We start from the raw sequence: 12,081 nt of genomic DNA, 5'->3' as shown, positions 1-12,081 counted from the left end.
CAAAGGTCTCTGTCATCAGTTGCCAGGAGCGATAAATACAAAATACTTTCAAAATCCATATTTCAACAATAGCTGGGACTCAGGCCCCAATTCCCAGGTGCAACCGATCTGATTGTATGGCTTCAGTATTCTGTCAGGGGATGTTATACACAACATCCAATGCAGGTGATCAGATCGCTGGGCTGCACCAAGGAATCAGGGACAAACGAGTAAATAAAGAAAGTATGTTTATTATAATGATAACGATACACGTGAAAACAAGACAGCAAACCAAAAACAAGAAAATGGTGAAAACACAGCAAACCCCCAAACCAACCTAACTATCTATCTAACTAATATAATACACAAGCAAGGAAACCAACATGCAAAATATAAGGCATGGGCCAAAGCGACAAGGGAACAGAAACCAGGAAAATGAAGCAGACCAAGGAGCAGGTAACAGGGAACAGGAAACAGGGTTCAAGGACAGGATACACAAACGGGGTTCAGGAACAAACAGGAACAGGCTGGAACAAGAGCAGGTACTGGCAGGGACAAGGGCTAGCAGAGGAATACTGAAGCACTGGAGGTTAGTTCAGGGCGGGTTTATATAGTCCAGCAAAACCATGACAGGTGTGCTTGATGGCAAGTCTGCAGACCAGGCAGGGAGACCCCCGCTGGTGGCCACTGGAATTACACCCTTTTGGTGCTGAATGTAATAGTGCCACCAGCAGGAGAAACCGGAGATGACACCGTTCCTGACAGCAGGGGATTTTTTTTTCTTCATCAACTGTGGTTTACTACCGCTTTAGGGACCCAACCTTTTTTTTTTTACATTGTTTGTTTACAAGTAAAAATCTGTATTGTTTGCTAGAAAATTACTTGGAACCCCCAAACATTATATATATATATATATATATATATATATATATATATATATATATATATACAGGGAATTCAGAGAATAGGCGCAGGAACCCACCCTCCCCATGTAAACTCTCCGCCCCCAATACCGTCATTCCAAGAGAAGTAAAGTGTTCTTTACCTTCTCCCTCCCTGTCCACAGCTCTCCTCCCCATCCACAGGTCACCTTCTCTTCTCTCGTCCACAGCTCACCCCCCCACACACACACACATAGGTTACCTTTCCCTCCATGCACAGCTTACCTTCTGTTCTCAGTTTACCCCCTCCCCTCTCCACAGCTCACCCCCTCCTCCCTCTGGTTACCTTCTCTTCTCTCGTCCACAGTTCACCCCCCCACAGCTCACCCTCTCCACAGTTCACCTCCCCCCACAGCTCACCCTCTCCCCCCTCTCCACAGTTCTCCCCTTCTCCACAGTTAACCCCCCCACAGCTCACCCTCTCCCCCTTCCTCTCCACAGTTCACCTCCCCCCAGAGCTCACCCTCTCGCCCCTCTCCACAGTTCACCTCCCCCCACAGCTCACCCTCTCCCCCTTCCTCTCCACAGTTCACCTCCCCCCACAGCTCACCCTCTCCCCCTTCCTCTCCACAGTTCACCTCCCCCCACAGCTCACCCTCTCCCCTTCCTCTCCACAGTTCACCTCCCCCCACAGCTCCCCCTCTCCCCCTTCCTCTCCACAGTTCACCTCCCCCCACAGCTCACCCTCTCCTCCCTCTCCACAGTTCACCTCCCCCCTCATCACAGTTCACCCCCCCACAGCTCACCCTCTCCCCCTTCCTCTCCACAGTTCACCTTCCCCCACAGCTCACCCTCTCCCCCTTCCTCTCCACAGTTCACCTCCCCCCACAGCTCACCCTCTCCCCCCTCTCCACAGTTCACCTCCCCCACAGCTCACCCTCTCCCGCCTCATCACAGTTCACCTCCCCCCACAGCTCACCCTCTCCCCCCTCTCCACAGTTCACCTCCCCCCACAGCTCACCCTCTGCCCCTTCCTCTCCACAGTTCACCCCCCACAGCTCACCCTCTCCACAGTCCCCCCCACAGCACACCCTCTCCCCCATCTCCACAGTTCCCCCCCAGCTCACCCTCTCTCTCTCTACAGCTCACCCCCCCTCCCTCCACCCACAGCTTACCTTCTCTTCTCTCGTCCACAGTTCACCCTCCCACAGCTCACCCTCTCCACAGTTGACCTCCCCCCACAGCTCACCTTCTCCACAGTTCACCCCCCCACAGCTCACCCTCTCCACAGTTCACCCCCCCACAGCTCACCCTCTCCACAGTTCACCTCCCCCCACAGCTCACCCTCTCCACAGTTCACCTCCCCCCCACAGCTCACCCTCTCCCCCTTCCTCTCCACAGTTCACCCCCCACAGCTCCCTCTCTCCCCCTTCCTCTCCACAGTTCACCCCCCACAGCTCCCCCTCTCCCCCTTCCTCTTCACAGTTCACCTCCCCCCACAGCTCACCCTCTACCCCCTCTCCACAGTTCACCAACCCCCACAGCTCACCCTCTCCTCCCTCTCCACAGTTCACCTCCCCCCACAGCTCATCCTCTCCCCCTTCCTCTCCACAGTTCACCCCCCCCACAGCTCACCCTCTCCACAGTCCCCCCCACAGCTCACCCTCTCCCCCCTCTCCACAGTTCCCCCCAGCTCACCCCCTCGCCCTCTCTTTCTACAGCTCACCCCCCCTCCCTCCGTCCACAGTTTACCCCCCCACAGCTCACCCTCACAGCTCACCCTCTCCACAGTTCACGCCCCCCACAGCTTACCCTCTCCACAGTTCACCTCCCCCCACAGCTCACCCTCTTCCCCCTCTCCAAAGTTCACCCCCCCACAGCTCACTCTCTCCCCCCTCTCCACAGTTCACCTCCCCCCCCCACAGCCAGTGGCGTCACTAGGGTTGGTGTCACCCGGTGCCAAAAAAATTGGTGTCACCCCCCTCCACCAACTACCTCAGTACAGACCCCCCTCCACTAACTACAGACCCCATTCCATCAATATAGCCCCCCTCCCTCAGTACAGACCCCCTTCCATCAATATAGACCCCCCCACTAAGTACAGACTCCCCTCCCTCAGTACAGACCCCCTCCATCAGTACAGACCCCCTTTCCTCAGTATAGACCCCCCACTAAGTACTGACCCCCTCCCTCAGTACAGACCTCCCATCAGTACAGAAACCCTCCCTCAGTACAGAGTCTGCAGACCCCTCTCCATCAGTATCAACCTCCCACCTCAGTGCAGACCGCCCCATCAGTACATACACCCCCCCCCAGTGCTGACCCCCATCAGTATAGAATCCCCCGTCAGTGCAGACTCCCCCATCAGTATAAAATCCCCCCCTCAGTGCAGACCCCCCATTAGTATAGATTCCCCCCTCAGTGCAGAGCCCCCCATTTGTATAGAATCCCCCCTCAGTGCAGAGCCCCCCATTTGTATAGAATCCCACCTCAGTGCAGACTCCCCCATTAGTATAGAATCCCCCCTCAGTGCAGACCCCCCATTAGTATAGATTCCCCCCTCAGTGCAGAGCCCCCCATTTGTATAGAATCCCCCTCAGTGCAGAGCCCCCATTAGTATAGACATCCCCCTCAGTGCAGAGCCCCCCATTAGTATAGACATCCCCCTCAGTGCAGAGCCCCCCATTAGTATAGACATCCCCCTCAGTGCAGAGCCCCCCATTAGTATAGAATCCCCCTCAGTGCAGAGCCCCCCATTAGTATAGAATCCCCCTCAGTGCAGAGCCCCCCATTAGTATAGAATCCCCCTCAGTGCAGAGCCCCCCATTAGTATAGAATCCCCCTCAGTGCAGAGACCCCATTAGTATAGAATCCCCCTCAGTGCAGAGCCCCCCATTAGTATAGAATCCCCCTCAGTGCAGCGCCCCCCATTAGTATAGAATCCCCCTCAGTGCAGAGCCCCCCATTAGTATAGAATCCCCCCCAGTGCAGAGCCCCCATTAGTATAGAATCCCCCAGTGCAGAGCCCCCCATTAGTATAGAATCCCCCTCAGTGCAGCGCCCCCCATTAGTATAGAATCCCCCTCAGTGCAGCGCCCCCCATTAGTATAGAATACCCCTCAGTGCAGAGCCCCCATTAGTATAGAATCCCCCTCAGTGCAGAGCCCCCATTAGTATAGAATCCCCCTCAGTGCAGAGCCCCCCATTAGTATAGAATCCCCCTCAGTGCAGAGCCCCCATTAGTATAGAATCCCCCTCAGTGCAGAGCCCCCCATTTGTATAGAATCCCCCTCAGTGCAGAGCCCCCCATTAGTATAGAATCCCCCCAGTGCAGAGCCCCCATTAGTATAGAATCCCCCAGTGCAGAGCCCCCCATTAGTATAGAATCCCCCTCAGTGCAGCGCCCCCCATTAGTATAGAATCCCCCTCAGTGCAGCGCCCCCCATTAGTATAGAATCCCTCTCAGTGCAGAGCCCCCATTAGTATAGACTCCCCCTGCACATGTCCACCCACATACTGTATGCATAAAGTTTACAGACCTCAGAACAGCGCGGACAGATGCACACAGCCGTGTGTGTCCCTCGGGCTCCTCCTCCTCCTGTGTGGATGTAAACAGAGAGGAGGGGGAGGCGGCTTCAGTCCGCTGTGCTGAGGGACACAGCACAAGTCCCGTGGCGCAGATCAGGGCAGCGGGCAGTGTAGCGGTGTGTGCTGCTACCTACGGGTGTCACTCCTCTGGCAGGTGTCACCCGGGTGCGGCCCGCACCCCCCGCACCCACCTAACAACGCCACTGCCCACAGCTCACCCTCTCCACAGTTAACCCCCCCACAGCTCACCCTCTCCACAGTTCACCCCCCCACAGCTCACCCTCTCCACAGTTCACCCCCCCTGCACAGTTCACCTCCCCCCACATCTCACCCTCTCCACAGTTCACCACCTCCCCCTACATCTCACCCTCTCCACAGTTCACCACCTCCCCCCACATCTCACCCTCTCCACAGTTCACCACCTCCCCCTACATCTCACCCTCTCCACAGTTCACCACCTCCCCCCACATCTCACCCTCTCCACAGTTCATCACCTCCCCCCACATCTCACCCTCTCCACAGTTCACCCCCCGCACAGCTCACCCTCTCCACAGTTCACCCCCCCCCCCACAGCTCACCCTCTCCACAGTTCACCCCCCCCCACAGCTTACCCTCTCCACAGTTTACCTCCCCCCAGCTCACCCTCTCCACAGTTCACCTCCCCCCACAGCTCACCCTCTCCACAGTTCACTCCCCCCCACAGCTCCCCCCCTCTTCACAGTTCACCCCCCACATCCACAGCCAGCTTACCCCCTCCACCCTCACATTTCACAATTCACATTACCATGTGCAGTCCCCTCCCCCCATCCACAATTCCCCTTTTAACCTCTGTCAACATATCACCTCTGCACACCCCCCATCCACTGCTTACACCCCCAGTCCACAATCACCTCTGCACTCCCATCCACAGCCTATCTCCCCCCCCTCCACATTTCACTTCTGCACCCCCATCACCAGCTCTAACCTCTACAATCCCCCATCTTCCACCTCTGTACCCCAAGCCCCCCCCCCCCAGCTCTGACCTCTGCAGAACATCCACAACTTCAGTCTCTACTCTCTGCACAACCAGCCCCCCTTCCTCCCGCTTTCCCTCCACAGCTATCTCAACTTCATTAGAGCCGTGCAGCATCAGGCTTCCCCCCCCCCCCCCCCCTCAGCTCACTGTGCAGTCTCCTCCTTGCAGCTCCGTCTGTCAGATCAGTGTAGCAAAGAACCGAGGAGGAGTTTCAGAGAGCTCGGCTCCATGCTACACTGATCTGACAGACAGCAGGCGGGGAGAGCTGCCTCTGAAATCTGATCAGTCAGCTGTGGAGCACATTCCCTGGATGTCTAACATACAGAAGATGGTGGAGGAAGTGACTGGTATAGAAAACTTCCTATATCGGCTTCTGTTCTATGAGCCATAGTAATTACTATGTGGGTTATAGGCCACCTTCAGTTGATGGACACTGGCACGCCCTAAATTAAGAAGTGCGCTCCATATATAACCCCTCCCACTACTGGGAGTATTCAGTTTTTTCACCAGTGTCTAAGGTGTTGGTCACGAGTAAAGATGTGCTGCGCTGAGCTCCACTGGAACAATCCTTGCTGGGGCTAGCCATGCTGACGGATCCATTCAGAGTGTCTTTTAGACCAGGTTGAATGGTACCCGGGCCTCGTATCCGAAGAAACTAGGTTTTTTGCTTGCAAATGCTTCTCTTTCTAGAGTGCTGGACCCTGGGATCCAGTACTTTTGGTAGTAAGGCCAATAAAGTTTTACTGGCAGGGTGCTGTTGCAGGTCCAGGATTGTGGGATACCTCAAGGTTCCCCTGTTCCTGAAGGTTTTACGGCGCCCACCGTGAAGGGTGAAGATTGGGTCTGATGGTTTTACCACAGATAACCCTGCGGCGGGAAAAGGTAAGTGGAGATTTTTTTTTCTGAAATTTTGAAATGTAAAGTCTCCTTTAACTGAATAATGTTTCATGCCTATGTGTCACCACTGGGGGCTGTGTTGAGCACTCACCGCCTCATGCTGGAAACAGTCACTGTGTCAGGAGCGAACACTTCCTCCTTCTCCTCCGGCCAAAACAGCAGATCCTCCGGTAAGAAAGTGGTGAATTGTCTCCCCGTTAGTGGTCCCTATGCTGGGCGGTTTTTAGCCCGGATACATTTAAAAAAAAAACGTTGCGGCCGCCTGGCGTTTTTTTTACCCCCCCCCTCGCCGGTCTGGCTTTAGGTCTGAAGGTACCTGTAGTCCGCCGCATGCACGGGAAATACTATCCTTTTTTGAAATGAGGGCAGAGCCGTAGGCAACGCGGGGGGTGGGGCTAACAGCGTCAGCGTTCTCAGAAGTGAGGAAGTGTTTAAAAGCACACTGTGCTGCTGCTGCTGGCTGTGGAGGGACACAAGAGCAAAGAGGTGGCATTGTTTCAGGTTTGGTGACACAGGCATTTCCCTTGACACATTATTATTGCTTCAGGCTGGACATTAATAGCAGCATTATATGGCTGGACTATAACCTAGCAGTGTATGCATTCCTTTTGGTATCGCCTCTGTTTTTTGTACATTAAGGCTATGAGTGGAAGAGGGACCAGGAAATCCTCAAAGGGTTCTAAGGGTCCGAGTGTTTTATAACAACCTAAATCCATGACCAAAAGAATGTCTTCCTCCTCTGAGAGTGATGTGGTCGGTCAGAATGAGCTGTTAGGGGGGACTGGTGTTGCAGCAACGCTGGACACTTCAGCCCCTGTATATATATCACACAGGAGGTTTTTTTTTCTACCATTTCTAGTGGAAAAGAAGATTTGATGCTATGATCACTTTCCATAGTGGGTTCAATCATAGCAGATCCCCATCCAGTGCTCAGGACCCTCATTTTGAGGTACAAGGGGCAGGGGATCAGGAAGGTCTTCCAAAGAGACCTGGAAAATACTAATATATCCTCTTCTGAGAATCCTAGTATGGAGGGAGTAATCTCACATTTCTGGTATACTCCCTCACTAGATTGGTTCGTTTAACCCTTTTGCTGCCTGTAGTGCAGTCTAATGATGAGCCCACCTCTGGTTGGGATCACTAAACTTCTCCGTCTGGGGACACTTTTCCTATTTATTCATGGCTAAAAAAAGCTGATATATTCAGAATGGGAACACCTGGATAAGCTGATAAAAATCTCACTTGTCCGGTAGACAATGCGCAAATGACAAAGGATTCAACAGATAAAAAGTTGGAACTTATGCTTAAGAACAACATGTCTCTGGCAGGTTCAGTAGTGCAGCCGATTCTTGTGGCAATTGGGGTATCTCAGTCCATAAAGGATCAGTTTGTAGAGATACTTAAGAATCTTTCTGATCAGCAGGCCCAGCAATGGGCTGGCGTATCAGATGCACTATGTTTTACGGTGGATACGATAATAAATTGTATCATTCAAGCCTCACGGCTTGTGCTGGGACTAGTACATACACACAGAGTCCTGTGGCTGGTAAATTGGTCAGCCGAAGCAACATCTAAAAGCTCCTAGCCAGTTTTCCTTTTCATTGTGAACGGTTATTGGAGACGATCTGGATAAATATATCCAAAAGATTTCTAATGGGAAAAGTTCTCTTTTGCCAGTAAAGAAGAAGTTCAAACATTTCTCCTTTTAGCATGCTTCCTCTCGGTACCAGGGGCATCTGCCCCTAGGCAGTCTCGACGGCCTTCACCGTCAAGCTCAAGAAGTAGACCTCAGGGACAGTCCCAGGGCCGGAAGAGGTCTTGAGGCAGAAAGCCTGACAAAGCAAAATGCTAAGGCCTCCATATTAAGGAGCTCCCCTGCTCGCTCGGGTGGGTGGGAACGCTTCTGCAATTTTCACATCTGGCAGGAACAATGTCAGGACAGATGGGCTTCCTTAGTTTCTCTAGGTTACAAACTAGAGTTCCGAGAGTTCCCGTTTCCTCGTTTTCTAAAGTCAAATGTTTACAGAAATCCAGAGGAAAGAAGTCTCTCTTTTTAGTTCTGGATCATCTTTTATCTCAAGAGAGGATATCAGAGGTTCCCTTAGAGGAACAGAGTTCAGGGTTTTATTCAAACCTTTTTTTTCTTACGATTCCAAAACCAAACGGGGAGGTAAGACCCATTTTAGATCTCAAAGATCTTAACCAGTACTTAAATATCTGGTACTTTCGCATGGAGTCAATCCGATCGGTGGTCTCCATTTTGCAAGGAGGAGAGTTCTGGCATCAATTGATATCAAAGATGCATATCTCCACGTACCGAAATTTCCCGTTCATCAGAAATTTCTACACTTCGAAGTAGAAAATCGCCATTTTCAGTTTGTGGTTCTGCCATTTGGTCTAGCCACTGAATCACAGGTATTCACAAAAATCCTGACACCTCCCTTAGCCTATTTAGATGCTCTGCTTTTGGTAGATCAATCAGTCTCTGGTCTAAACCAAAGGTTAATCGCTGCTGTAAGCTACCTGGAATGCCTAGGTTGAATACTCAACCTAGAAAAATCCTCCTTAAAACCATCAAGGAGATTACAGTTCTTGGGGCTAGTCATAGATACCGTATAAAGAAGGTATTCCTACCCCAGGCAAGAATTGGTTCCATTAAAGAACTAATTCAACTTGTCAAAGCAAAGAGAAATCTTCCATTCAGATGTGCATGAAATTGTTAAGGAAAATGGTGGCCTCCTTCGAGGCCGTTCCTTATGTGCAGTTTCATTCAAGACTGCTACAAACGCTATTCTGTCGGTCTGGAACAAGAAGGTTCAGGCTTTGTTTTTTTTCCAATGCTCTTATCCCCCCAGGTGTGTCTGAGCCTCAATTGGTGGTTAACGTCAGCAACCTCCAAAAGGGGAAATTCTTTTTTTACCAGTATCTTGGAAAATGGTAACAAAGGATGCCAGCCTTCTAGGTTGGCAAACACTCCTGGAAGAAGCTTCTGTCCAGGGGAAATGGTCCAAGGACCAGAAAGGACCCTGTCCATCAACGTTCTAGAAATTAGGGCAGTACATCTGGTCCTGGAGTTCTAGACGCTCAAGCTGCGGAATTGTCCTGTCAGGTTTCAATCCGACAATGCCACGGCTATGGCTTGCATCAATCACCAAGGGGGCACGAGAAGCCGTGCAGTCCAAAAAGAAGTGAATCATGTTCTGGCTTGGGCAGAAAGCAACATACCTTGTCTATCAGCAATGTCCATTCCAGGGATAGAGAATTGGCAGGCGGACTATTGAGTCGCCAACTATTGTTTCCGAGACAATGGTCCCTTCACCCCGACATCTTCCTTTCGATATGTCAAGAATGGGGTATTCCGGACTTAGATCTGTTCGCGTCCAGATTCAACAACAAAGTCAACAACTTTGTGTCTAGGACGAAGCATCCGCTAGTGTGCGGAACAGATGCCTTGGTCTTCCCAATAGGATCGTTTTTTTTTTCACTGATCTATGTGTTCCAGTTCTGCTACTTCCACGCCTTCTCCGCAGAATCAAGCAGGAAGGGGAAGAGGCGATTCTGGTGGTCCTAGTGTGGCCCAGGAGGTCTTGGTTTGCCGAGATCATAAAGATGGCAGTAGAAGTCCCTTTAACCCTGCCATTATGGCCAGACCTTCTAGCTCAAGGTCCGCTATTCCATCCTACCTTACAAACGCTAAATTTAGTGGTTTTTCTATTGAAACCCACATTCTAAAGGATTGTGGGTTATCTCCTCCAGTAGTGTCTACTTTGATTGATTAATGCTAGGAAGCCGGCCTCTAGAGTCATTTACTTTAATATCTGGAAGGCACATATTTTCTGGTATGGATCCAGGGGTTGGCACCCCAGGAAGTATGTCATAGGTAGGATTCTTGAATTCCTGCATATGGGATTAGAAATGAACCTGGCCCTGAGTACGATCAAGGGCCAGGTCGCGGCCTTATCAATATTTTTTCAACGGCCTCTTGCTTCTCACTATTTGGTGCGTACTTTTATTCAGGGGGTAACAAGAATTAATCCCCCTGTCAGGGCACCTCTAAATCCTTGGGATTTGAATTTTTAGTCTTGTCGGCTTTACAGAATCAGCCTTTTAAACCTATACAGGAAATTCCGTCAGTTCTTTTAAAGAAAAATAGTCTTTTTGGTTGTCATATCTTCTGCCAAGAAGAATATCGGAATTGGCGGTTCTGTCTTGTAAAGAGCCATATTTTTAATCATGCATAAGGATAAGGTGGTATTGCGGCTTCATCCTAAATTTCTACCGAAAGTGATGGTTCTCATTTGAACCAAGATATTATTCTGCCTTTTTTCCCAGAGTCTCGATCTAAGGAAAAGAAGGCACTACATTCCCTTGATGTAGTAAGAGTGGTTAGGAAAACACTCAGATTCGCAAAAACAGATATTTTGTTTGTGCTGCCAGAAGGTCCTAAAAGAGGATAAGCAGCATCAAAATCTACTATTACCAAATGGATTAGTCAAGTGATTGTTCAATCTTATGGTCTGAGGAAGAAGGTTCCTCCTTTTCATGTTAAAACACATTCCACCAGGGCTGTTAGTGCCTCATGGGTGCTGCGTTACCAGGCCTCTATGGCTCAGATCTGCAAGGCCGCAACTTGGGCTTTAATCCATACATTTACCAGATTCTATCAAATTGATGTAAAAGGTCATGAGGATATTGCCTTTGGGCATAGTGTACTGCAGGCTGTAGTATAAGTCCTCTGGCCTCTTAATGCCCTACCTTTTATTGTGTCTCCCTCCCTTCAGTTGCCATTGCTATGGGACATCCCACATAGTAATTACTATGGCTCGCTGTCCCCTGATGTATGAAAAGAAAACAGGATTTTTAAAACAGCTTACCTGTAAAATCCTTTTCTTTGAGGTACATCAGGGGACACAGAGGTCCCTCCCTTCTTTGGTATACACGTGTATTGCTTGGCTACAAAACTGAATACTCCCAGTAGTGGGAGGGGTTATATAGGGAGTGCACTTCTTAATTTAGGGCGTGCCAGTGTCCATCACCTGAAGGTGGCCTATAACCCACATAGAGCCATAGTAATTACTATGTGGGTTATAGGCCACCTTCAGGTGATGGACACTGGCACGTCCTAAATTAAGAAGTGCACTCCCTATATAACACCTCCCACTACTGGGAGTATTCAGTTTTGTAGCCAAGCAATACACGTGTATACCAAAGAAGGGAGGGACCTCTGTGTCCCCTGATGTACCTCAAAGAAAAGGATTTTTACAGGTAAGCTGTTTTAAAAATCCTGCTTTTTTTTAGCAGAGACCCCAGAGAATAAAATAGCGGTCGTTCCATTTTTTTTGTTCACCACTAGAGGGGGAAGGGTCTCAAGAGTTATTTTGCCCGAGTGCGCCCTCCTAGAAACATCCTGCAGGATACGATGTCATTCAGGAGCTCTCTGTCTCCCGGAAGACAGAAGTGGCGTTGGCCGTGACCAGAAGTGATGGGTGGAACGCAAATCCACCCGCACTTCCTGGTTGCGGCTGAGCGTGCGTGCCACACGGAGTAGTGGTAACGCTATTCGACCAGCACATGAAACTGATGGCACGGGATCGACCCACTTCAGCCCCCCCAAACTCCTTCTGCCTCCTCCAAGTATCCCCTGCATTTTCTCATGATACAGCCAGGAATTGTACCAAAAAGGAAGATGCACTGCCTGGAACATATTTATCATGGTAGGTG

The 12,081-nt window shown here is 50.6% G+C and overlaps 1 protein-coding gene across 2 annotated transcripts in view; it reads left to right on the top strand.

Moving 5' to 3' along the window:
* LOC141127860 (lysozyme g-like) overlaps window positions 1-12,081 on the top strand; it is a 110,531-nt gene that overhangs the window by 58,483 nt on the left and 39,967 nt on the right. The window contains exon 1 of one of the 2 annotated variants that reach the window (XM_073614704.1): window positions 6,389-6,530. The exons of the other annotated variant lie outside the window; for it this stretch is intronic. Coding sequence (XP_073470805.1) covers window positions 6,404-6,530 — 127 coding nt within the window. The 5' untranslated portion in view covers window positions 6,389-6,403. Of the gene's footprint in view, window positions 1-6,388; window positions 6,531-12,081 lie in introns of those variants that run through there. 2 annotated transcript variants of the gene reach the window in all.

This window comes from Aquarana catesbeiana, linkage group LG02 (assembly GCF_042186555.1).
Source record: "Aquarana catesbeiana isolate 2022-GZ linkage group LG02, ASM4218655v1, whole genome shotgun sequence".
In the NCBI taxonomy this organism is placed as follows: domain Eukaryota; kingdom Metazoa; phylum Chordata; class Amphibia; order Anura; family Ranidae; genus Aquarana; species Aquarana catesbeiana.
The sequence above is the reverse complement of the archived record's forward strand: the minus strand, read 5'-3'. Positions and strand labels throughout refer to the sequence as shown.